Source organism: Monodon monoceros, unplaced genomic scaffold, assembly GCF_005190385.1.
Source record: "Monodon monoceros isolate NGI ecotype Baffin Bay Population unplaced genomic scaffold, NGI_Narwhal_1 Super_Scaffold_16, whole genome shotgun sequence".
In the NCBI taxonomy this organism is placed as follows: domain Eukaryota; kingdom Metazoa; phylum Chordata; class Mammalia; order Artiodactyla; family Monodontidae; genus Monodon; species Monodon monoceros.
The window spans coordinates 58,582,104-58,609,988 of record NW_021703772.1 but is presented as its reverse complement, the minus strand read 5'-3'; the positions used below and the strand labels follow the sequence as shown (position 1 = coordinate 58,609,988).

The following is a 27,885-nucleotide window of genomic DNA, read 5'->3' as shown; positions in this document are numbered from 1 at the left end:
AAATAGTTGCTGAGATATAGTATCTGTAATTCTTATATACAGTTCAAGATATCAAGAATATATTGGGCTTATTCCATGATTTTCCCCCTAGCCAGGTATACAATATACAGTATCACCAAACTACATTTAATTGTTATGTACAAATTATGTGGAAAACTAACAAAAACAGAAAAGTTGGGGTACGGCAGACAGAATCATAGTAAAATATGAATTAATAAAACATTTTTCTATTTAAAATTCATTTAGTGAACCTGACACATTGCCCTTGATTACAAAACAGCTTAAAAGACTGCAACTACTTGTCTACCTATCTTGAATCAATTTCAACACTCAGATTAATTGACTCTTATATAATATTAGAGAATAATGTTCAGTGACCACAAGCCCACCAGGGCATATGCAAATACATGTTTTACACACACACACACACATATGCATACAAGAAGTCTGAATGTCTTAAATTTTAGTTATACTTTTCAGTTGAATATGTAGTATAATAAACAACAAAATAAAATTATCCTTTATCAACAGTTTTAAGAAGGATGGGGACAAGAGAACACAAACAAGAAACAAAATTGGAAGCTACGTAGGTGTACAAAATTAGTTCTACCAATTTCATAATTGGATAGGATATACTACTAACAGAGCAGCAAAGGTGCAAAGATTGAAATTTACACCCCTAATTAAGCAACAGTTTGGCAGGTCTAATGTCCTATACCTGCTTGATACCATGACTCATTAGGCGATCTCAAACGAAAATTAATACTACATGTAATAGGATCTTAGTTATAAGTAACTGATCATGTTTAAAATATGAAATCCTCAAGTGTTCAAAAATCATTGACATCTGCCAGAGATGATGACGACGACAACACAACAACAATTTCTGCATAGTTTTATTCATTCAAAGAACAACAATATATAATAATAAAAAAAATTTCTGTGGATTCCCCTTACAACATCTTGATTACTGTCATCTAATCACAACACAACTGTAACTAACCCGGCTGCCATGTTATTAGCTTCTCTTCAGGGGCTAGGTCTTAATCATAAATCAATGAAATGACTAATTCAACATTGTTAAAACCAGTGAGTAGATGCTTGGAACCATTCCGGTTTTTACATCTTTCAAAAAGGTCAATACACCTACTCAGTAACACAAAAGACTTGTCTTTCAAAATGCTTCCTTATTTTCTAGGACTTAAAAATTAACATGTTTCCATTTAAATTTAAAGTGAACTTTAGTAATTAAAACGTTCATTACTTCTGAAATGGTGACCCCCTAAAATATAGTTTGTCTTCCTCTTGTGGCCAGAATCACAAACTCCTCCTCCTCTTTCCTGACCATTTAAAATAGCTTTCTAGATCTAAAAGACCCATGAAAATATTTATTACTACTTCCTGCATCAGTCTTAATTTGCTACAGTAACATTACATAATAACCTTAAAAAACAAAACCTTTTTCTTTTGCTAAAGGAGCAACTTATGCAAATGGAGCTGAGATATAAACATTACCAAAAAACAAGATGCTAACACAAATTTAAAGGATTTAGTAATTAAAATATATTTTAACTATTTACATCTGCTTGCAATGTTATAAGTGATGAAAACCTAGTGTTCATATCCTTCATAATAAAAATTTATTCTGCACTTTAATACAAAGGCTATGTTGCATAAACAGATTTAAAGCTGTAGCAGAATGGCTGAATGAAAGGAGAATGGCAATCTTTCTGGCTCCAGTAGATGCCATTCCCTATCACACAATGTTTCCCACTCATAAATACATGACAAATACTTCCTCAATCATTTTTTACGAGCAGGGATGCACAGGGGGTAGTCAATGGCTAGCTTGAGGGAAAATAGGAACAGCAGGCGGCAGAAACTGTACAGAAAATGGCTATGTGGTAAATTCTCTTCTGGAACATCACTCAGTTACCCAGTCTTTGATCTTTCAGCTACAATTACACTAACTTCCACAAGATCTGACTCCCCCCACCCCCACCAAACATACACACTACCCCAAACCAGATCATCAGTCATACATAAAATCTAAAATTTGATTTTATAAATAGGATCATCCATACCTCTACATTTTTATAAATTAAAATGTGCTATTTAGACAAGAGTTTACTTTCAATTGGCTATAACCATATCATCATCACAACTGGTCTCACAAAAAACATGGGGTGTCTGGCGACAGCTAAATCACAGACTGGCGTCTCCCAAGCAGTCTGTCTACCATTAGGGTCTGGGAAATAGTATTTACTGTACAATTAGAGCCTGGGAGTTCTACCTGTAATCATCCAAATACAGGTGTGAGAAGCTCCTTTGGGCAAGGAAACTGACTCATCCCTTTTCATGTAAACTTTGATGTCTGTATTGTTTCACGGAGCCCTGGGAAACCTTACCATTCACACTACAATGAGATTTATTAACTGAAGTCAAATAATATATTTAAAATTCCTTCCCAAAGGTAACAATTTTTAACATATCAATCACAAAATTTATAAGAATTTTATATAAGAAACAAGACAGAACTGTTTATTTTAAAGTTAATTATCTGCTGGAAGACACTGACCAGTCAGAACTGAATTTTCATGTCAGGTTTATGCTTTCTAGAACATTACAAATTAAGAGGCCGAATTCAGTTTCCTATCAGGAACACAAAATGTCTTATAGTAATATCAACAGGGCATTTTTAGTTGCAGTAATTTCACAGAATTTATTCTAATGATTTATTGGAGTTAACCATCTGACATTAATTATTGTTTTGGCTTCCAGTCTATGAATGTTTATTTTTCAGTTTAAAGCTTCTCACTCTTTGATATCATATGGAAATGAGAATTTTTAATGGAAAATTGAAACCATGTGCATCTAAGTACTTAATGAAGTACAGGGGAAAACAAATGAAAATATATTTTAGGAGAATTCAGATATTTTACTTTGGATAGTTTTGGTTTGTTTGTATGACTTAACAGTATAAAATACTGAGGGTCCAGTGAGTACCATGCCAAATGTGTACATGCCCTTATGTTACATAAACATATGATTTTTTGAAGTTAATAGTGAACTAAAGGAAACCTGGCACATTTTGGTTACATGTCAAAAATGACAATCAATACATGAATGCATAGTTTTTACCTTTGTGTATTTTAAAGTATTTTGAAACAAATACCTGGTCTTTCCCTCCACCATACCTTTTTTTTTTAATTAAAAAAATGTTTTTTAAGGGCTTCCCTGGTGGCGCAGTGGTTGGGAGTCCGCCTGCCGGTGTGGGGGACGTGGGTTCGTGCCCCGGTCCGGGAGGATCTCACATGCTGCGGAGCGGCTGGGCCCGTGGGCCATGGCCACTGGGCCTGCGCATCCGGAGCCTGTGCTCCGCAATGGGAGGGGCCGCGACGGTGAGAGGCCAGCGTACCGGGAAAAAAAAAAATGTTTTTTAAGTATTCAATCTGGATTTTAAAACTTATGCCCAGCTACAATTCCAAGTAGATATTTTAAAGTCACATATAAAATCAACAAAGCTAGAATTTCCTAGTTTAAAAAGTTTTATTGCTCTAAGTAGATTTATTCTCATTTTGCAAAGGAAATATTAATGTCTATTCAATAAATTTGATAATTAAATATGTATAATTCAATATTGCCTAATGTAATTCCTTTTCTTTTTCCTCTTAAGTTCTCTCAGTGTAAATCATTAGGAGATTCATCTCGGAATGTTAACACTAGGCAAAGCTTTCTCATCCATTTTAAACTTTTTAATAATAAGGAGAAAATTTTTAAATCAAACATAGCAGTAAGTACATATGTATGTGTGTTTGTGTGTGCTCAGATATGATATGTCGGGGTACATCTGGGGAGGAAAAAAAACTTACCATTTGTTTTTCTTTCTAATGTAGTCTTTTTCAGAAAGATTAACCAAGTAGACCATTGGTTTTGAAGTCAGAAATAAGTGTTTATTCAACACTTCAATCTAAAGTGGGAGATAGAAAAAGAGTCCTTTTTAAAAGTTGAGTAAATATTAAGTCACTAAAGAACTTGAAAGAAAACTATTTAAACAAGAAGCCATTTTTATAATTCTTGTTTCTAAAAGATTAGTTGTCACAAAATATCAGGAGTAGGGGAAAAGAAAAAATAACAAGCCTGGGAATAAGAAATCATTGAGAGAAATAAAGTTTAACTAGATATAATAATAAGTGTAAAATAATGACAATTTTGTTCTCTAAGAAATCGAAGCAAAGGTAATAGTAGATCGCATCATATTTATAATTTACCTCTTTGTCATTCCAATCATGACAGAAGCGAACAGGTTTCTTTTGATCTGTAACCCAGGATTTGACTTTGCACATTATGTCCTATACACAATTGAGAAAAAAAGTAAATACAAGATGAATACTAAGCATTTAGATACTAAATATTAAAATTAAAAGTTTTCAAACCCTCAATTAAAAGTTGACTATAAAAATAAAGGCAACTTTTTAATGAAAGAACTAAGTCGCACAGATAATTATTTTCAATATCTCATTAAAATACGAAATGAAACATTAATGTGGCATTAAAATTTTACCATATGAAATGTGGAATACTAGCAAAATTAGTAACAATCTTAAAATTATCAAACCATTAAAACATACCAAAGACTACAAGAGTTAATAATATCTCAACATTATCTAGTGATGTAAACTGCAAGATAAACATGCTGTTAGGAAACGGGGGGGGGGGGGGACGGACGGACGGACGGACACTGGAGAAAGACTGAATTATAATTTTTTCCTTAAAAAGGAAAACAAAATAGATGAAATTGAGCCTATTATTGATGATCTACCCTCCAAAATATTAAATCAACTGACCAAAACCCTTTTTATTCTGAATTAATTTTTTGCTGAGACCTTCTCCCTGCCCACTTCTCCTGTCCCTGCTCCACCCCCCCCCCCCAACCTGCCAAAGCCTCCATTACACAATGGCAAGAGCCCTGCACTGGTGACCTCCAACCAGCTGCATTCACTTTCAGAACATCTCTCTCTGCTGGAAATCTAAAGGCCTTTTAGTTAGCAAGCTAGTGTGCATTCAGAAGGAGTAACTGCAGGAAGAGCCCAATGTGCTTTGTTTCTCTGGCCTTTCTTCACAGAAAGATTAATCATCTGTGAAATGGAAACGGCAAACAGCAAGTGACACAAACTGAACCCTTCAAGCCTTTCCTCATCAGTTTTGTGGTTCTGAATCTAAAAGCTGCGTGTGGCAAGGTTCTCCTTACAGGCAGGTGTTAATAAAAGGCTCTTGGGTCTGAAAGGTCAAACTTAGCTCTTCCAGAAGAAGTGTGTTTGAGAGTCATCTGTTTTTTGTTGTTGTTGTTGTTAAAGATAACTTACGGGTATGTTTTAAATATGCATTTCTCAAAATTTATTGTAATACACAATTATTAGTAATAGATTTCTTAGATTTTCATGATGTATTTTATTTTATCATAAATCATTAGTCTTCTATAAATATCCACTTGTTAAATTACCTCAGTATTTAGTATACCTTCCTTCCAAATCTTGCTGTTACCAACAGGAAAAATAAGGAAAAAGCCCTATATCCTTAGATCCTGATTTGAAACCCTCCAGGAAAAGGACTTCCCACAGACTTCAACAAGGAAGGGGCAAGCCGAAAACTTTTAATGAAATCTAACATGGTCTGCTTAAGAATAATCACTTTTACTCTTCTATTTCACTCATAAATGTTTAAAAGTGGCTAATGTAACACCATTTCCTACAAGGAGAAGATCAAAGTGCTATATTACAAATGCATTATGATTAAAAAAGCCCTGTGCAGCCTTGCTATTAACTGTTCTTTAAACCCTAAAAGGCTTCCCATAGATCTCACTTGGCACTGCATATACAACCTTTGACAAGTAATGTAGACCATTTTTATTCATTGCCTAAAATTGTAGGCAATTATGTGCGTCACACTGGCCACCTGCAAATTCTGAATGCCTGCTCCAGTTGTCAGTGCAAAAAACTAATGTCGGAGGGGATTAATCTAGGGGGAGAGAGTCCTCTTTAATGGCTCCAGCAGGTGAAATGGCCCAGCTGGTTACTATGATGAGAGGCCAGAACAGCTTATGTGGAGACACGCAACAAGATTATACAAAAGAAGGAGAAAACAGTGGTACCATCTTACATTTGGTTCCATTAGTTTTTTTCAATTAAAAAAAGAAAAGAAAATAGACAAAGGAAAGCCAAACCAAAAATAAGGAAGGAAATTAAATCTTAATCATATAAAAAGTATAAAATACTTTTAACTATAAACATTTTCACAAAACCAAAGGGCCTCAATAAATGCTGATTGCTAGTGAAGGAATTTCAGTATTTCAGTTTCATTTTAAATTAACTAAAGCACCACTTCAGAAATAGAGATCCTATCACAAAATCTTTTTGGCGTTAGTTTCTTTCCCCCTTCACACCACCATATTATATTACAAATTAGGAGCACTCAAATTTTAGATAAAGAGAATCAATTCATAATTAAAGTTCTAAAGAAGTATATTCACTAAAGCCACATTCAAATCCTTTTAGAAAAATTTAAAGATTATAACCAAGTTTTTAAACAGTTTAAAGTAAAAATATTTTAAAACTTAAAATATTTTATTTTATACTCAGTACTCTCTTAATTATCCCTACAAAAGATTTAAAAGCCAAGAAAAGACACCTTAGATTATTAAGATGTCAGTTTTACTTAAGACAAATCAAAAATAGATTGCTTTCAGGTAAGATTACCTTATGTAAATGATCATTATATGGTATAGCTGCAAAGTGCTGTCTTTCTTACATAAAGTAAAAATATTTAGTTTTAGCAAAATTAAAGATGCTACGTTCCTTACCTGAAAAACTGCTGATCAAATGAAAGAAAACATTTGGACTTATTTGTATAAACTACTTAATGGATTGACTGAATTTTTCCTATGCTTGTATATATAAACATATATATTAATAATTATAGTTAGAACAATATTCCATTTAATTGAATTTGGTTAACTGAAAAAACCTATTACATAACTTAACCTACTTTTAACGAATTAGAATACAATAAAAGCATAAAATAGAAACACTAATGCTTGATGCATCAGAAGTTACTTTAGAATTTTGTATGTCTTTAGTAACATCGTTATATAGAAATACAGATGTAGGAGGAGGACTGTTCTGATAACTTTAACAAATTCCTCATTTCCAAAATAAATTCTGTACATGATGAAGACTGTGTAAAAATTCCTGGTCATTTGAACTTTTTTGGTTATATTGCAACAACATGAGTATCTAACTTGAGGTAACCACTTTATGTTTAAATGTGGGAATAAATCCTAGATCCACCACTTACCAGGTCTATGACCTATTACTTCATTAATAAAATGCAGATAATGATGCTATCTACCTCCTGCGGGTTGTTGTAAAGATCAAAAGAGATAATGTATATAAGGTGTTTAGCATAGTTCTTGGCACAGAGTAAGCTCTCGATAAATATGAGTTTTGTCATTGTTTTTATGATTGTTGAAAGATTAAATACTAGTGATCTACAAAATGCCAATATAGTCTCTTGAGTACTCCTTTAAAGCACACATCTTCTCCAACTGGAATAATTGTTCATTAGTCCTTTTCTTCAAATTTCTGACGGTTACCAACAATACTGGCTCTCTTAGTGAAATCTCAATTCAGGCTTCTATCCTTAACATTCTATAAGGACTAGCTTTTGCTGAACAACTACCTTTTAACTCCAAAAAAACTTAATCCAAACTCACCTTGAATACTTTGCTCTTCTGCCGTGACTCTTATTGATGATAGCCTCACATTTAACTTTAGAAATGCTCTATGTTCTTGATATATTTTATTACTGTTGTTGTTAACAGCAGCTATAATGTATTTAGACTCAGGATGTATGATTTGCCTAAATTCCTATTGCCAGTAAGGGGCAGAGCTGAGATTCAAATTCAGGTCTAAGTGACTTGAAAATTCACGTTCTGTCCAATCACCCTGGCCTGTCTTCCTTACTGCCTTTCTAATTACTCCTGTTTAGCCTAGGCATTCCCAAGGCTGTTATTTAAAGTCTTCATTCTCATTCCAAGGTCACCAGGAAAATTCTATATTCTTTCTATGTGGGTAAAATATCTGATTGTCAATCCATGAACCACAAAAATAATATTTTCTTTGCAAACACTAATATAACCTCGTTATGTTATATAACCCATATAGACTTTCTAAAGACTACTTGACTTCTCTATTTTGGTATTTTCTAGTTCCCACAGCAGAAATTATTAATCCATGATCCATAAATGGATTTCAGGAGTTTCCTAATACCCTGAAATTGTATGTAAAGTTCTATGTTTATGTGCATTTGAAGGATAATGGCACATATCTTCCAAATGCTTTTAAAAAGGATTCACGATCCAAAAATCCAAGAACCATGGTTATGTGACTCCATGGCAATACTCAAATGCTCCAACGACAGCCAATTTAAGTATATGTTCTAGGTTCATGGACTCCCATACTTGAGGTCCAGAGACACTGACCTAAAACCTGCTTCAGCCAGACTCTGCACTCAAAATTCATCTATTCTTACCAAAACCGTGCTGATAAAAATTCTAGCCACTATAATGTTTATCTAACACAATTACAGTTAAAATCATAACAGGGTTGTTGGAAAACATTACAAATTAAATATATCATTATTTTAAAAGATTGAATTGCTTGAGAGTTAAATATGTTTAGAGAAAAAAATATGTAGCTTGCTTTACTATATATTTAAATAAATCATAAAGCTACAGTAATTGGAACAGTGTGATACTAGCACAAGAAGAGAGGTACAGATTAGAAGCAACCTAAAAACCCATAAACTGGAGATTCGTTAATAAATTATGGGACATCCATACAACAGAACAGTTTTTATCCATTAAGATAAGACATATCTGTATATATATTTGCATAGGAAAATGTTCAAAATACATTGCTAAGTAAAAAAAGCAGGTTCAAAACAATGGAAAAAAGTTAAGAATATGGATTTTGTTGTCAAACAGATTTGGGCTCAAGTCCTGGCTCTATCACTTTGTAGCTGTGTAACTTTGGGGCAGCTACTTAACCTAAGTTTGTCTCTGTAAAACTGGGATAGTAACTCCAATTCAATATACGGTGATTGAGAGGATTAAATGAGAAAATACATGTAAAGTAATTGCCACAGTTCCAAGTACATAGTAAATATTCCATAGATATTAAGTATTATTATTTATGGCAGAATGCACAATGTGATTCCATTTGTGGTTCTGAAACTACATATAATACATATAAATAAATGTACTCATAAAGTGAAACTGGATAGATGCCTTAACAAATTGGTAGCAATAGAAATCAGGAAGATTGGATCCCAGAGAGATTTTCCCTTTCTGCCTTCTTTTTTAAAAATATAATGCTGTTTTATTTATTTTTAACCAATAAATATCATCTTTAAGATAGGGAAAAAAAATAAAGGTATATTCACAGGGTGAGGGGGAAGGGAGGACTTCATCTATCCTCTGTCCACCATCTGTAATCCTAAAATTTGGTGGCTAACTGGATAGGCTTGGCAGTTTATCACTCTTATTCTGCAATAATGATAGCTTCCAAGCCTGGTACTTCTCTCTAGCCAAACCCACTACCTTAATACCTGAAGTTAACACCCAGATGAGCTGACCTATGCTGGTTGGGTGGCTTTAACACACACAGCCAACAATGCACTGAGACCAAAAGAATGGGGGGCAAGGCCTCCAGCTCAAAATAGTCTGGTTAGAAGTCCACTAATACAGCTTCCTCCTGCTCCAACCAAATATCCCCTTTAAACAACCCAAATAGAGGAAAATCCTAACTACACTTTCACTCATGAAACAGACCTCCATTGTATTCTAAGTTGAAATTAAATATCTGCCTGAATCAGAATATTAAGCATTTGTTTCTCTACTAGATGAATGCTGCTGTTTATGCAGACCAGAGAAGTGATCACTGGCTACCATCTTTCTACATACTTCAGTGACTAAAACTTCCAGAAAAGAGTCAGGCAACACAGAAGCAAACTAAGACACCTGGCAGCAATGCTCTGATGGCTGAGCGAGTATGTGTGGGAGGGTGGGGGGGGGAATGTCCTCTAAGAATTAAAATGATCAGTTAATTCTAGCAATCACCTGTTAGAATGTATGTTGGCAGTTGTTGGTTTTCAGTTATCTGATTCACTGAAGTAAACAGTGGAAACTTAAAACAGCAATGTTCCTAGACCATCGGCTCTAAAGTGGCAACTGGGATGGACACCCATTTATTTCTGAGGTATAGATCTCAGCGGAGGATTTGACTATTACTAAGAAGGCAACTGTCCCTATGATTTCTATAAATAAGTCTGAATGGATTTCACCATGTTCAAGGAAGGAAAAGGGAAGAGGAAAAGCCCACAAATCTGATTTTAATAAAAAGGCTACTGAATAAGGAGAGTCATAAAGGAAGAGGAAAATGATCACACACACACACACACACCACTCTCTCAATGAATCATTTGGCATACTTGGCAGAATGCAAAAAGAACGCCTATGAAACAAGAGCATGAGGCCATAAATAGAGAACAGAGTGAGGTTAGAAAAAAATGGATGAGATGTCAAGAGAGTTGATGAACTAAGACAGATTTTTAAGGAAGCAAAATCAAAGCCGGAAAATAAAAATCCAAGTTGGAGATTCACCTGATATGGCAGAATATAATGTGGTTTGAAGGTCAAACTTGAAAAGGGGTTATACTGAAGTATAACATATACTCAGTGTAACATACATAAGTGTACAGCTTGATGAAGTATCACAGAATGAACATATGCATGTAACTACCACCTGATCAACACAAAGAATATTACCAGTAATGCAGTCACAATGTTCCACTCCTCTCCAGAGATAAGCACTATCCTGGCTTTTTTACACCACAAATTAGCCTGTTATTGAAATTTATGGAAATAGATTCATAAAATACGTATTGTTGTGTCCAGCTTCTTTCCTTCAACATTGTTCGTGAAATTCATCCACGTTGTTAGATATAGTCGTAGTGTGTTCTTTCTTTGCCATGTAATATTCCACTGTAGGAATATACCTCAATTTGCCTATTCTACTATTGGTAGACACTGAGGTTGTTTATACTTTAAAACTATTACAAATAAAGCTTCTATAAACAGTCTTATACATGTACTTCAGTAAATTTATGTATGCATTTCTCTTGAGCATATACCTAAGACTGGAATTGCACCAGTCTCAGGTCACACATTTACTCAAACTTCATATACACTGCTGATCAGTTTTCAAAAGCAGATGTACTAATTTAATTTACACTCCCATCAACACTGAGAATTCCATTTGCTTCACATTTCCTCCAACGCTCGGTACTGTCAGTTTTCTTAATGGTAAGTGTGTAGTATCTCATAGTCTGAATTTGCATTTCCCTAATGATTACTGGGGGATTTCATCTCTTATGAAGTACTTGTTCAAGTCTTTTGCCTATTTTTCTATTGGGCTGCCTTTTTCTTATTTATAGTTCTTTGCATATTCTGTAGACAAGTTCTTTATTAGATACTGCAAATATGTTCTTTCACTCTGTGAAAGACGATTGCTGATTTTAATTCCATAGTGGTCAGATAACATATTCTTTATGATTTCAATCATTTGAAATTTGTTCATTTGCTATATGGCTAATAATATGGAAAATTTTGGTAAACGTTAAATTGGTACTTGATAAGAACGGACATTTGTGGTTGTTAGGTGCAGTATTCTATATGTCAACTGGGTCACATTCCTTAATCACATTGTTTAAGTTTTCTATATTCTTACTAAAATTCTGTCTGCTTGTTCTATCAATTACTAAGAGAAGTATTAAAATATTCTATCATGACTGTAGATTTGGGTCTTTTTTAAAAAACTTTTTAGTTCTATCAGCTTTTGCTTTATATATTTTGAAGTTATGTTATTAGGCATATACAAACTTAAAATTATTTTATCTTCCTGGTAGATTGAACATTTAGCATTATGAAATGCTTCCTTATAACTCCTTTAAAGTCTATTTTGATATTACTATATAATACAGTGGCTTTTTTTTTGAGAGGGGTGGTATATATTTTTCCATCCTTTACTTCCAATTTTTCCATGTCTTCATATTTAAGATGTATCTTATAAGCAGCATAGAGGTGGGTTTTAAAAATCCAATCTGACATTCTCTGTCTTAACTAATCTTTTAAAAATTTATTGAGATGAAATAAACATAAAATTAACCATTTTAAAGTAATTTAGTACTAAGCCTTCATACTGTAATGCGACCACCACCTCTATCGACTTCTAAAACATTTCAATCACTTTAAAGTAAAACCGTGTACTCATTAAGCAGTTTGCCCCCATTTTCCCCTCCCACTAGCTCCTGGCAACCACCAATCTTCAGTTCTGTCTCTATGAATTTACCTACTCTGCATATTTTACACATATGGAATCATACAATATATGTGACCTTTATGTCTGGGTTCTCTCACTTAGCATAATATTTTCAAGGTTGATCCACATCTGGCATCTGCATTCATTTACTTTTTAAGGCTGAATAATATTCATTGTATGTATATACCACAATTTGTTTACTTAACCCCTGATGGACATTTGGGCTGCTTCTATCTTCTGGCTATTGTGAATAGTGCTGCTATAAACATGCATGTACACGTATTTGTTTGAGCACCAGTTTTCAATTCTTTTGGAAATATCAATCTGGGAGTGGAACTGCTGGGTCACATGGTAATTCTATGTTTAACTCTTTGAGAAACTGCCAAACTCTTTGTCTTTTAACTGGAGTATTATATCATTTTAAATTATGTCATTATCACCCCCATTGCACTATTATTGTCATATATTTTATTTTATTTTATTTATTTTTTTAATTTATTTATTTTTTTGCGGTACGCGGGCCTCTCACTGTTTGTGGCCTCTCCCGTTGCGGAGCAACAGGCTCTGGACGCGCAGGCTCAGCGGCCATGGCTCACGGGCCCAGCCGTTCCGTGGCATGTGGGATCTTTCCCAGACCGGGGCACGAACCCGTGTCCCCTGCATTGGCAGGGGGACTCCCAACCACTGCGCCACCAGGGAAGCCCTGTCATATATTTTAACTGTACCTCCTTACATTAAAGTCATAAGACATTTTAATTTTGCTATGTTTTTACCTTTTATTTTGAAATAATTTCAAACTTAAAGAAAAACTACAATAGAGAATGTCTGTACACATATTCATTAAAGTATCATTTTGCCATATTTGTTTTATCCTTTATCTTTATATGTATGCATTATACACAAGAAAATATAGGCATATTATTACATCTGTATATTGCCAAACGTATTGCCAGAATTCAGTGATAGACTAGATATGAGAAATGATGGAAAGAGAATGTGTCAAAAACGATTATGTTTTTGGTTTGCATAATCTAACAGACAGTGGTACAATTCACTGAGCTAAGAAACCCTGAAGAGAATCAGGTTTGAGGGAGGGAGTTTGATTTCAGATGTGCTAACTTTTGAGTTGTCTTTGAGAAACACATGAGATGTCAAGTCAGGAATTAAATATACTAGCCTGGAGTTCAGAGGACAGATCGGGGTTAGAGATACAAATCTGGAAGCTATTTGTATTTAAATAGTAATTGTATCAATGGGTATGGATGGCATCACATAGAAAAAGAACTGAGAGAAGAGATGAGAGCCTAAGACTCAACTTTAAGTAATGCCAATATTTAATAGCAAAGGTATAAGAAGATGAGCCTGCAAAAGAAACTGAGAAGTTGCTAGAGAAGTAGGAGGGAAACCAGGAGAATGTGGTCATGGAATCCAAGGGAAGAGTAGTTCAGGCAATGACACAACAGTGTCCAATACTACTGACAAATCAAGATGACTGAAAATGTTCCTTGGATTTAACAATGCAAAAGCCACTAATGACCCTGGTGAAACTGTTTGAGTTTAATGAGCAGATAAACCAGATAGATAGAACTGAGTTATTAGGAGGTAGAAAAAATAACTCTTTCAAGAGGTTTTGAAGAAGGAGAATAGAGAAAATATGGTAATTGAAGGATGAGAAGTGTGGTATTCAGTAAGAAGTGGTTTTTAAGATTAAAAAAGACATCTTTAAATAGTTGATGCAAACGGTCTAGTTTGAGAGGGACGAATTGTATATACAAGAAGGAACTACTGGTGACTGAAATACAACTCTGTGAATACACTAAAAACCACTGAATTATATATATGAAAAGGGTGAACTTAATGCTATGTTAAGTTACCTCAATAAAATCACTTAAAAGCAACAAAGGGAAAAAAAACAAGGGATGACTAATAGTGTAAGATTTCTAGAAAGTTAGTAAGTGATAAGATTCAAAGAATTGGAATAACTAGCCATAGATAAGAGGAATGAACAGTAGGCTTTAGTTTTGGCTAGTGGAAAATTAGAGAGAAAATGAGGGAATTCCTATGTCTGATAGCTTTTACTCTGATCTTTGAAATAGGAGGCCAGGTTGTCTGCTAAGGGTAGGGATGGATGAAAGCAGGGAATGGACATAAATAAGAGGTTTGAGGAGAGTAGGGAAGCAGTTGCAGCAGAGAGCAGGGGAGCAACTAGGAAAGCTGGATGTAGCTGAGGACCCACTTGAGGTTGCTAATAATGAGTTTATGGGGATACTAACATGTCCTATTTTTAATTTTCTCCATCTGTGTTCCATTGGCGACAGGCAAGGAGAAAATGGACAGATAGAAATATCCAGGAAAGTATGCCTATAGCATATGCACCAAAACATCAGTTGTTATATGAGTTTATTCCCCTCAGGGTATATATAAATTGATGATTCTAAAGTAGTTTGGTCTCAAATGAGTCTAATCCTTGTGAGCCTTGCCCCAAACACAATACATTCTTTGTGTTATCATGCTAGTCTTAAACAGCTTTGCACTTCCTAATTGCTGTCTTCAAATAAATAATAGTGAGAACTGAGGACCTATAAGCCAGATACAGAAAGACAAAAATTGTATAGTTCCACTTTCATTAGGTACCTAGAATAGGCAAATCCATAGAGAAAGGAAGTAGAATAGATGTTACCGGGGCTGGAAGGAGGAGGAAATGGTATGTTATTATTTAAAGGATACAGAGTTTCAGTCTGGGATGATGAAAAAGTTCCCGAAATGGATAGTGGTGATGATTGTACAACATTGTGAATGTACTTAATGCCACTAAATTGTACACTTAAAATGATTAAAGTGGTAAATTTTATTTTATGTATAGTTTGCCACAATAAAATGTTTTTTTAAAGAGTAAGAAGCTTCTGATTTAGGCTGTATCTCAAAGGATGACTAGGAAACAGGACTGAAGGGGCAGCAAAAGGGTAGAGTTGTAGTTAATGAGCTCACGTGAAACCAAAATGTTTAGTTCACTGTTAGGAGAGCTGAGAACGTATAAGTCAGGCAAAGTCGGATCACAAAGAAATTTGTAAGCCATGGAATTTATGTTGGCAGTATCTTACAGGAAGATGGTGAGGTATCTTAATCAAGGGAATAACATAGTGAGATCTGCAGTTTCTAATTGTGGAGAACAAAAGCAAGAATGGAGGTAAAGAAATCAGTTTAAGCATAAATGAGGCCCAAACTAAAGAAGTTTTTAAAATAAGGAGGAAGGAAGAGATACAAGGAATATTCAGGAGATAAAATCAACAGGATGGAATATAAATTGTACATGAGAGAGAGGAGTCAAAGATACTGATACTCAGTTCAAACAATTTGGGTCCACTGAGTTGGAGACCACGAGAACAGAGAGGATATGGGGAGAAAGGTGAATGAATGCAACTCAGTATCATTAAGTATTTTTAGTATCTTGTTCTTTTAGAAACGATCTTTTTAAGTCATGTAAGACTTAGTTCTGGAAAGATACATAAGAATCTAGAGAAGAGAAAAGGGTAAATGAGAAGGCAGAAGTGGGTAGGAGAATTATGTTTTTACAGTATACTCTTTTTGAATCTTTTGATTTTACTGAAAAACACGTTACATATTTAAATATTTTTAATGTTTTTTTTTAAGTTACGTAAAAAGTCAACTTTAAAAACTGCCATAAGAATAATGAGAAGAAATCTGCTAATAGCCATATGTTTGGTGGACGTTAATTATTTCATTCAGAGAGACTGAGAGGAAAAAAAGGTCCATTAATTACAATTCCTGGTTGCCTTATTTAGTTGTTTAATTAAGTAACTGTTAGTTCTATAAATATTTTTTAAGTATGATGATTTCCAAATACTTGATCAATACAAAATAAAATTGTCCTTAAAGCTTTCTACCTTCATTTTCCAAATTTTGTTTTTCCAAATACAATGTATACACACTTTAAAATCAACCTTGAACTTGATGCCTTGTTATGGCTTAAAGTGTCCTCCAAAAAGACAGGTTGAAGTCCTAATCCCTCAGAGTAGGACCTTAGCTGGGAATTAGCTAAAGATGCCTATCTGGAGTAGGGTGGGCCCTTAATCTGATTACAACTAGTATCCTTATAAGAAGAGTGAAATTTGGACAGAGAGAAGGTGGCCATGAGAAGGTGGAGGCAGAGATTGGAGTTATGCTGCCACACACCAAGGAATGCCTGGTGCTATCAGGAGCTGAAGGCGCAAGAAACGATTCTCCCCTAGAGGCTTCAGAGGGAGCACGGCCCTGCCAACACCTTGATTTCAGACTTCTAGCCTCCAGAACTGTGAAAGAATACATTTCTATTATTTTAAGCCATCTAGTTTGTGATACTTGTTATGGCAGCCCTAGGAAACTAGTACACCTAGCTAATAATACCAATAGTAAATGTTTATCCCACTCTTGCCTTCTTTAGTGCCTCCGTTTTAACACAACAGCAAGACCCACTTTATAAAAGGTATCTTTATGACAGAATATATGGACATTATAGTCAGGAAGATTCTGTTTTAGCATTAAAAAGTTGGCTCATGTTTTATGCTAGAGTATATCTAATTCACCTTTCTCCTGCTTATTTACATAAAAATACATAACAACCAAATCTAGAAAATGGAAACTTCATAGGAAGAGAGGCTTGAGTGTTAAATTTCTGAAAGATTACCCAGAAAATAAAGACACATTTGAACAAGTATTAAGGAATAATTAGTAAATACCTAGTGAACAAAATACCTATTTTTCTTATAACTTCCAAGTAGCTTTTATAGCCTAGGATCTACATCCAATTAAAGTCCCTGATTCTGTTAGTCAAGATTACAAACATAAACTGAAGAAAAGAAGACAATCACATTTTATACCTTTAGACCATTTGTTAGAGAATACAAGAAAATGTTAAAAACAGACAACTCCCCTACAAGAACTAGTTGGTACCAGAATCACATAGATACCCTCTTTGTATTAGGAAAACTAAAGATAAATCAGAAACAGGAATATAAAACACCACCAAATTAAACTTGGGATACTAAAGAACCACCAAAACTAAATAGAATGATTAGGATACAAAGTTTAGATGCACACTGGATGAAGACATGCTAGCAGAGACTGTTGGTGCCCTGCCTCTATGCCCTCTGCCCTCACAGATCGGTACATGCTGAATGGCTTCTTACTATAAGCATCCACAACTGCCTAAGCACCATGCTCAGACCACACAGGCGCCAGGTGCCAGGCGGTAGTTAACACTCCGAGGAGCAGCCCACAATCAACGACTGATGGGAATTAGTTAATCATTAATTACCCCAGGTTCCTCATCCTTCCAGTAGAAAAACTACAAGACACTTTCTACACTGTTTTCTAGAGATCCCTGGAAGGGCTGATCCCCTTCCGCTCCGGGTTTTCCGCCTGCTCAATATACATAACTTTGTATTGGTTTCCTTCCCTTCCTGGTCTTAATTCCCCACTCCCTGATGTGTGCCTCCCGAGTTAACTCCCAAGAAAACTACCTGCACTCCAATTCTTGGTTCAAGGTCTACTTCTGAGGAGACACAACCAAAATTTAGATTAAAAGGCAAAGAGTTTGAGATATGACTCAAAATGGCTTTGTAACTCAAACTGTCACAGTGTTAAGAAAACACATAAGGAGCTTCTTCTTAATCTTCATAAATTACATTGCCTATCCAAATTTTCACGTTAGTGAAGATGAAATTGATCCTAAAGCCTATGACTTCTCATGTATGCATCTATTCCAGCTTCAAATCTCCTACCACATTCCTTTTCCAATCTCGGATAGAAACTTCAAAACCCTTTCTCTAGTGCAAAGCTAAAATTATAGTTTGATGAATATAGGTCAGAAACAGCTAAGGACAATATATATGCATTTACCTCTTTATTTGGAGGCCACCTAAAGGAAATAATTTCCTTAGACCTTTTTTTTTCTTAAAAAAATTAATAATACATTGCTATGAAAAAAAGTCAAGTAACAGAGAGGTATAGAGGGTAAATAGTCAAAGTGCCCACCCCAATCACTCACTCTCTCACAGCCACTAGTCCCTTTCCAAACACTTTACTGTTAAAAACCTTTTTTAGTTTCCAAATGTTTACTGTTAAAACATAACAATTGAGCGTATTTCCATACCTCTTTTGATGCACTTATAAAAATACAGCTATCATTTTTTACGTAAACCGGATTATACTATAAATGTTGTTTGTAACTTACTTTTTTTTAAGGCAAAAGTAGTTATAATGTAAAAATATTCACTAATAAACTACTTAAAATAACTCATCCTAAAATGTCTTTCCCTGCTTAACATTGGTCTTTATCCCCACGAACTGTCAGATTGTTATATTATGATATCAAGCAAACTGTTGGTAAAATTGTATCGAGGAGACCTCCATTTTCACTACTAATGAACTAAGCGAGTCAGAGTAACTGTGCCTATAAAGACAACAATAAAGCAGGCCTAAATAGAGAAAAATATTATCTTCTTAATAGTACCAAGGACCTAAAAAGGTAGTGAGGCATTACTAGACCAAGAAAAGGGCAGGGGAAGTCCTAAGACTCTTCTACCCTGGGGTGGAGGGTAGAGGGCTGGTGGCTGCTCTAAAGCAGTGATCCTCAAACTTTGTGTAGCGTGCATAACAGAAGAGCCTGTTAAAACACACCCCCAGAGATTCTGATTTAGTAGATTCTGATTTAGTAGATTCTGATTTAGTAGCTTGCATTTCTAAGAAGCTCCCAGGTGATGGTGATGCTGCTGGTGTGAGGACCACACTTTAATTGTGCCTGATCTAGACTAGAGACTGGGACAGCAGGGGATGAGGAAAGTATAAAAATGATGTAAGGAACACACATAAGACCATAGAATCCATGGGATATTAACCCCTCATTCCATCTTCCCTTCTCACCTTCACCTCAGCAGGTTTGGGATCCCACTGCTGCTCTTGGCCACTTTTACCTAGACTCATCTGCCGATCCTCAGGAAAGAGCTAAGACGCCAAAGCTCTTTGATTTACGACAGAGGAGGCACCTCACTGGAGTAGGGAAAGGACAGTATTTTTTTTTTTTTTTGGCTGCGTTGGGTCTTTGTTGCTGCGCACGGGCTTTCTCTAGTTGCGGCGAGCAGGGGCTACTCTTTGTTGCAGTGCACGGGCTTCTCATTGCGGTGGCTTCTCTTGTTGCAGAGCATGGGCTCTAGGTGTGCAGGCTTCAACAGTTGTGGTGTGCGGGCTCAGTAATTGTGGCTTGTGGGCTCTAGAGCGTAGGCTCAGTAGTTGTGGTGCACGGGCTTAGTTGCTCCGTGGCACGTGGGATCTTCCCGGACCAGGGCTCGAACCCGTGTCCCCTGTATTGGCAGGCGGATTCTTAACCACTGTGCCACCAGGGAAGCCCAGGACAGTGTTTTTTTTAAATGGTGCTGGACCAACAGGTTTTCCATATGGGGGAAAAAAAGTCAAATTGGATGCCTGCCTTAAACTACTTACAAAAAATAATTTCCAGGTGGGTTAGTGAGCTAAGTGTGAAAGATAAAACAATAATGCTTTTAGAATACAAGAGATTATCTTGATGACCTTAAGGTAGGAAAGGTTCTTAAACAAGACAGGAAAACACTAACCTTAAAATTAACACCTGTTCATCAAAAGATACTATTAAAAAGATTAAAAATAAAAGCCACAGAATGGGAGAACATATTTGCAATCCATTCAAAGCAAATGACTAATATCCAAAATATATAAGTAACTTTCACAAATTATTGAGAAAAAGACACTGATCCAATAGAAAATGAGCAAAATAATTAGAACAAGCACTTCACAAAAGAGGAAATCCTAAAGGGCCAATCAATATTTAAAAAGGTCTCCAATCTTATATAACTAGAGAACTGCAAATGAGAACCATAACCAAATACCATTACACAGCTATCAAACTGCAAAAATGAAAAAATCTGATAATACCAAGTATTGACAACAGGATAAACTCTCACAGACTAGGAAAACAGTGTTATCTAGTAAAGTCGAAGATATACATATACTACTGACTTCTATAATAAATATAAGACTTTATCCTTACATGCATCAGGATGTAAAAGAATGTTCACAGCTGCATTGCTCATGATTATAAAAAACTTTGAGGGAAAATTCAAATGCCCACTGACAGTAGAACAGATCTTAAAATTATGGTATATTTTTTTCAATGAAATATTTTACATTAAGAAAAACAAATGAATTAAAGATAAATGCAACATAAATGAACTGTACAAAATAATGCTGAATGAAAATGCTCATATAAATAGATAAAACATGATACCATTTATATAAAGTTTGCACTCAGGAAAATAATTCATATCATTGCAGGTGGCACATACACCGATAAGGATATTATTATAAATTTCAGGATTATGGTTAGCTGTGGGAAGACAGAAAGTTTTAAGACTGGTAGGTGTTGGAGATACTTTGGGGTGCTAAACAATATTCTATTTCTTGACCTGCAAGTAGGTTTTACTCCCATTTGTATCACAGCTATTTGTTAAACTATACATATGAGGTTAATGTTTTACAATTTTTAAAAGCATAAAAAAAAAACCCCAACATATTGGCCCTGTGGTTGGACTAATATGGTTGAAAAACTTGATCTACAATTTACTAAGTATGAAATCTTGAGCAATTCACAAAACCTCTTGAAACTTGGCCTTCCTCAGTTTTAACATGGAGATAATCATATATACCTTGCATGTTGTGAGATTTAAATAACATATATAAAAAGTGCCCAACAGTGCTTGGCTCAATAAATAGAAATATAAGATGTTCCTACACTGAAGGATTCTGTATTGTAAAGATGTTAATTCTTTCCAAATTGCGTTATAGACCCAACCAGAATCCTATTTTTGCTAACAACAAACTGAAAAAAAATTTCTAAAAAGCCATCTGTTTTACCATACTTACCAGAATTGGCTTTGCTACAAGATAATCTATAGCATGAATTCACAATAGGGGTAATATTACTCCCAGAGGGGCAAAAATTGGTTCTTGGGGGTGAAAAAAAACTTCGTTATTAAAATGTTTTGTGGCCCTCCAAAACTCAAGTCTATCCAACAAATTCTTACTTGTTAGTATTTAATTTCTCTCATTAGGGAGAAATTTAATTAATTGAAATTTAATTCAATTTTTTTCCTTAGGGACAGTGATAATTAAAAAAAAAAAGTTGAGAAACATGAATCTATAATTTATTCTGAAGCAGCTGAATCTAATATGAGGAAAGAAGATGATGAAATAATCACAGTTTGGGGAAATAAGGAGTAATAACACCCAGCATTCTAGTTTTCTTTGAGAAGAAAGGCCAGGAAATGGTAGCCCAAGAATTTCAGAAGAACGTGATGCCTCTTTTCTCCATTTAAGTAAAAGTAAGATCGACAAATTTATTTTGAAGACAGTTAATGCTTCTGAAATATATATGGATGTCAGTAAGTTTCAATTAACTAAAGGATGACTGCATAAGGCTTTACTCTAATCAGAAACCATGCTGTTTGGGGCAAAGGAATTGCCTTCAATCCCAACATCTGTCTCATGACGTTTTCCCCCTTTACAGAAAGGGATATCTTTCGTACCCACATGTGAAATCCCCTTTTCCATCCTAAATCTTGTACAATTTCCTCAGACAAATCGCTCTCCTTTCTCCATTCTATTTGAACAGGGAAAAAGTGAAGTAACTCTGATGTTAAGAAAAGTAAAATGACTTGGGCTCACTCCAGACTCTCAAGGAAATCAGTAGCACAATACAGGTCTCCCTGTTCCAAGACCAGGCACTTTCGACCATAATTTATTGGTAGTGTGACTGTTTAGAGGTTGTTGATTCTGTAATTGATTTCTTCCTATTAGAGTTCCCTAATCAAAGATGTGTTTTCCAAACTTATTAAAAATAAATAAGAAAGCAAAAAGATAATCAGTTTCCAAAAATTAGAAAATAAAAAATAAACATATTAAAAACACATGAAAAGTTAAAAAGAAAGAAATCTCTTCCTATAACAAAAAAACATAAAAATCAAGAACAGTTTGTGGAAGATGTTAATTAATGAGAAAATATATAATTAAGGCTGCTTTTTTAAGGTAAAAGACAATTTGATGATATTTAAACTAAAAGCTTCAAAACAGATTTTGAAACATTTCCTACACTATTACTAATAATTATTCACTACAATGTGATAGAAAACACATTTGAATATTAAAGACAATGACATGTGTTTTCACACCATAAAAGATTAAAATTATCTGTCTACTTTAACAGTGCATTCATTTGGTCAATCGCTGTGGAAGACCAATTCCTTATGTAAATCACTTCTTCCAAATCCACAAAACTCATATTCAGTCCGTTATCTAAATCCAGTAAGTGTTCATCATAAAACCCCACATCTCCAACACCAAAACTTGAGGATATACATAGTAACCATAAAATACTCAATATTACTGCTATATATGGTCTCCTAAGAACACCTTAAACAGCCTGTCACCACAATCCTTCGCTGCCAAGAGAAAACAAGGTTTCTCAACAATTTTTTAACAGAAATGATCCTTGAATCCTAAAATTCCATAACAATATTAGTTATTGTATGTGCTTTATTTTAAAAATTTAATCAAGGAAAATGAACTCAAATATCTAAAGAAGCTGTAGATTTTACTTACATATTCAGGTTTTAGTTTTTTATCTCCTCCTCTCACAGCCACTTTTTCTAGTTTATCTATAATGGGCCCAATCATTTCCTCATCTTTAAGCTGAAGCTCTTCATGTATAATTTCTATATCTCGAATAGGATCTACACTTCCTTCAACATGCGTGATATCATCATCTTCAAAAGCACCTAAAATAAATTAAAGGGAAGCAATTCAATAAACAAATAACACAGAAGTTCATTATTAGAGTGAGCCAAGATTCCTAGAAGGTTAACAATTTATTCAAGTTATTCTGAATTCTTACAAGTAGGACAGAGTATTTTTTTCCTATTTAGTACTATTTAGGGCACTAGCAGCAAAACAGTAATTCAAGAGCCTCAACGTTTCGAAAACTGATTGAAATAAATAAAATTATGGTCTTTAAAGAAAGAAAATTATGCGCCAGAACTACTGGTATTTTCAGGTTTGGTACGTTAAAAGATACTGTATTCCAGGCATGAGAGCCTGAAGTTCTAAACTGCACTATTAGGGTTTCCAAGGGAAACTGGATTTGGGGCGGGGGGTGGTGGTGGTGGTGAAATCATCTGGCAGACCTCTTCCCTGCTTCAATCTACTTTATCACTGTGGTTCTGATGGTGATTAGATAATGAACCACTCAGACACACAATTTACACAGCAGCTAATTTCATCGGCCTGATTTGAGGGTATGGTTTTTAGGGGACCATCAAAGAAGCAGATGAAGGTGCATTCGTCATATATGAGTGACAACCATTCACACTATCTGAACAAAATGGTGCTGGCCCTTATTAGAAACACATGTTATTATCACATATTTAAAGTGCAGTTGAAGCCATAATTTCAAATTGCCAACTGGAAACATAAGGGTAAAACAACCAGACATTACTCAAGCATGTGTACTGACTTTATGCCCTTTTGAAGACATAATGTGGCAACATAATTCAACTGGGATTTACTCAAATTATCAGATAACAGTATCACAAAAATGAACAAATACTAAGAAATATTATAAACAGAAAGCAATGATATACCCACCAAACAATAAACACATTTATAAACAAGTTAATTTAATTAAAATTACGAATTAGATTATATTCCCAAAATGAGATGCTTTCAAACATACAGTATCAATTATTTTAGATAGAGGTATCATAGGAATCATGACAGTTTGACTGAGTTTGATAAGAGAAAAACAGTGACTACAGCTCATTCTTACATACAAAAAAACCGAGACATTCTCATTACAGGTTGCAAACTTTTAAAATATAATTCCCCAGAATTAAAATAATTAATCTGTTCATACCTTAACGTGGAAATATTTGGTAATAATAATTTTAAAAGTAAATTATTACAATTAAATATAACTATTTAAAATAATACTTAAGTATTCTTGGCAAACAATCGATGTTATATAGTACCTGATTCATATGAACAAAATTAGTAAGAAGTGAGGAGGTACATTATATCTTACTAGTAAACACATCAGACAATGGTTTAGGTAAATTTTTTGAATACCTGAAAAGTATGAAAAAAGTTTCCCTGGAAGCACAATACTATTTACTTCTTATCATGATGAGGCAACTTACACAAATAGCACAATAAAACAGGAAAACTGAAAATAAAAGTTAGTTTCCTGGCACTCAGATCAACAAAGGAAATGCGGTCAGTTCAGTCATAGAAATAAAAAACATTTTATGACACTTAGAATGAAAAATTTCTTATATAGTCATCTTGATGTAGGGGCTAATGAGTAACTATAGTGATGTCCTCAACAACATCCCTACAGTAAATGCATCAGCAGATTTTAAATGGCAATTTCAGCCCTCCTTTTAAAATTTATTTTTAAAACTTAATTGATTTATTTATTTTTGGCTGTGTTGGGTCTTCATTGCTCTGCATGGGCTTCCTCTAGTTGTGGTGAGCAGGGGCTACTCTTCGTTGTGGTGCACGGACTTCTCATTGCAGTGGCTTCTCTTGTTGCAAAGCACAGGCTCTCGGCGCACAGGCTTCAGCAGTCCCAGTACATATGCTCAGTAGTTGTGGCACACGGGTTTAGTTGCTCTAAGGCATGTGGGATCTTCCCGGACCAGGGCTCGAACCCGTGTCCCCTGCACTGGCAGGCGGATTCTTTTTTTTTTTTTTTTTTAACATCTTTATTGGAGTATAATTGCTTTACAATGTTGTGTTAGTTTCTGCTGTATAACAGTGAATCAGCTATACATATACATACATCCCCGTATCTCTTCCCTCTTGAATCTCCCTCCCACCCTCCCTAACCCACCCCTCTAGGTGTTCACAAAGCACGGAGCTATGCGGCTGCTTCCCACTAGCTATCTATTTTACATTTGGTAGTGTATATATGTCCATGCCACTCTCTCACTTTGTCCCAGCTTACCTTTCCCCCTCCCCGTGTCCTCAAGTCCATTCTCTATGTGGCAGGCAGATTCTTAACCACTGCGCCACCAGGGAAGTCCCAGCCCTCAATTTTAATTAAGTGGATAACAGAAACTGAACTGCGTTGTTGTTCCTATGCCTGAAAGTTAGTGTTCCTATTTTATTCATTTGTATATGAGGTGGTAACATATTATGCAAATAACTTAAATTTATTTTTAAAAGTAAATAGTGCCAAAAGTTAAGATAAAAATGAACTGAAGGGAACATTAAAGTTATCCTTCAAAACTGAATAGCCCTGTGATCAACTGGGGCCTAAAAGAGCTGTAAAATATAAGCTTACAGAAAATTTGGCGGCCATTTGGGCAACTTCCCATTTCTTACAACTAAAAAATCAGAGATTAATTTCCAAAGACATGCTCCTGGGTCAACAGACATCACTGTACACTCACATCATAACATTCTTTCATATCTTTTTTAGTACAAGATTTACTGGTTAAGAATAAGGGCTTTAGGGCTTCCCTGGTGGTGCAGTGGTTGGGAGTCCGCCTGCCGATGCAGGGGACACGGGTTCGTGCCCCGGTCCAGGAAGATCCCACATGCTGCGGAGCGGCTAGGCCCGTGAGCCATGGCCGCTGAGCCTTGCGCGTCCGGAGCCTGTGCTCCGCAACGGGAGAGGCCACAACAGTGAGAGGTCCGCGTACCGCAAAAAAAAAAAAAGAAGGGCTTTAGGGACTTCCCTGGTGGTCCAGTGGTTGGGACTCCATGCTCCCAATGCAGGGGGCTGGGCTTCGATCCCTGGTCAGGGAAATGGATCCCACATGCCACAACTAAAGGTCCCAAGTGCGGCAAATGAAGATCCCGTGTGCTGCAACTAAGACCCAGCGCAGCCAAATAAATAAATAATTTTTTTTTTTTTTAAAAGAATAAGGGCTTTAACAGCCTTGCTGGTCATAAAATCTTAGACAAATCACTGAACCTCTAAGGATCTCATTATCATATCTTTAAAATAAGATATTTCTACCTTTCAGAGGATGGGTATGATTAAATTGGACAATATATGTAAAGTGCTTAACAGAGAACTCTTTCAGTAACTGGGGCATATACTATTTTTTTTATGATGTAGGAATTAGTAATTTAGAAGAAACTCCATAGTAATATATGCAAACATTAATTTTGAATAATATCATTTCATGTCACTCAATTCACCTTGGAACAGTTTATAATAAACTTTGTGAGTTTACAGGTTTTCCCCCCACTAATTCTTACTAGTTCACCACAACATTTTTACCCTAGTCCATGGCAAAAGTTATTTATTTCAACTTTACATTAACTAAAACAATTAGTATCATAAATGTTACAATTATTATCACAATTCCCTTTTGGGGGAAATACTTTACTGATAAAGAAGATGACTAGAGTCATCTTGAAGACTATATCATACTGAATTGCTTGATGAGAAAGTTATTTATCTTTCAATTCTCGTTTAGTCCTTCTGACTATGTCAAGGAGAAAATGTTGGTTTGATGCCATTGATCTTTAATGTTTAACATTTATAAATTTATAAATGTTGATAACTTGTTTTTGGATAACTTTTTATCAACAGAACAGGCCTCAGCCTCAGAGCTTCTAAAGGCTAAAAAATTAAATATGTAGTTTTCATTGTATTTATTTTCATTATCTTCAATTTTGGCAATTTCCCACTTACATTAGTGAAAACATTTCCTATTTAAATAAATTAAGTCAAAAATGTGAGATCACAATTTTTTTTTTGTAAAATCAAGAAATGTCTGAAAATATTAACTATGGTCATTTTGGTGGTGGGATGTCATCTGATTTTTAAAAACTATTTTGGTACTATTCCGTATGAAATAGGATAATGTGATAGAGCATGTGTGTGCTGGGGGGAGGGGGTGGCATTGCTGGGCAAACTTTTTTTTTATCTTTATTGGACTATAATTGCTTTACAATGTTGTGTTAGTTTCTGCTGTACAACAAAGTGTACCAGCTATATGTATACATATATCCCCATATCCCCTCCCTCTTGCGTCTCCCTCCCTCCCACCCTCCCTATCCCACCCCTATAGGTGGTCACAAAGCACCGAGCTGATCTCCCCGTGCTATGCAACAGCTTCCCACTAGCTATCTATTTAACATTTGGTAGTGTATATATGTCCATGCTACGCTCTCACTTCATCCCAGCTTCCCCTTCCCTACCGTGTCCTCAAGTCGCTCTCTACGTCTGTGTCCTTATTCCTGCCCTGCCATTAGGTTTGTCAGTACCATTTTTTTAGATTCCATATATATATGTGTTAGCGTACGGTATTTGTTTTTCTCTTTCTGACTTACCTCATTCTGTATGACA

General features: G+C 35.2%; 1 protein-coding gene across 4 annotated transcripts in view; it reads right to left on the bottom strand.

Moving 5' to 3' along the window:
• OLA1 (Obg like ATPase 1) overlaps positions 1-27,885 on the bottom strand; it is a 169,113-nt gene that overhangs the window by 42,005 nt on the left and 99,223 nt on the right. For all 4 annotated transcript variants that reach the window (XM_029225759.1, XM_029225756.1, XM_029225757.1 and 1 more), the window contains 3 exons: positions 23,124-23,299; positions 4,272-4,352; positions 3,873-3,970 (listed from right to left, as the gene is read on the bottom strand). In XM_029225759.1, coding sequence (XP_029081592.1) covers positions 3,873-3,970; positions 4,272-4,352; positions 23,124-23,299 — 355 coding nt within the window. The remainder of the gene's footprint in view (positions 1-3,872; positions 3,971-4,271; positions 4,353-23,123; positions 23,300-27,885) is intronic.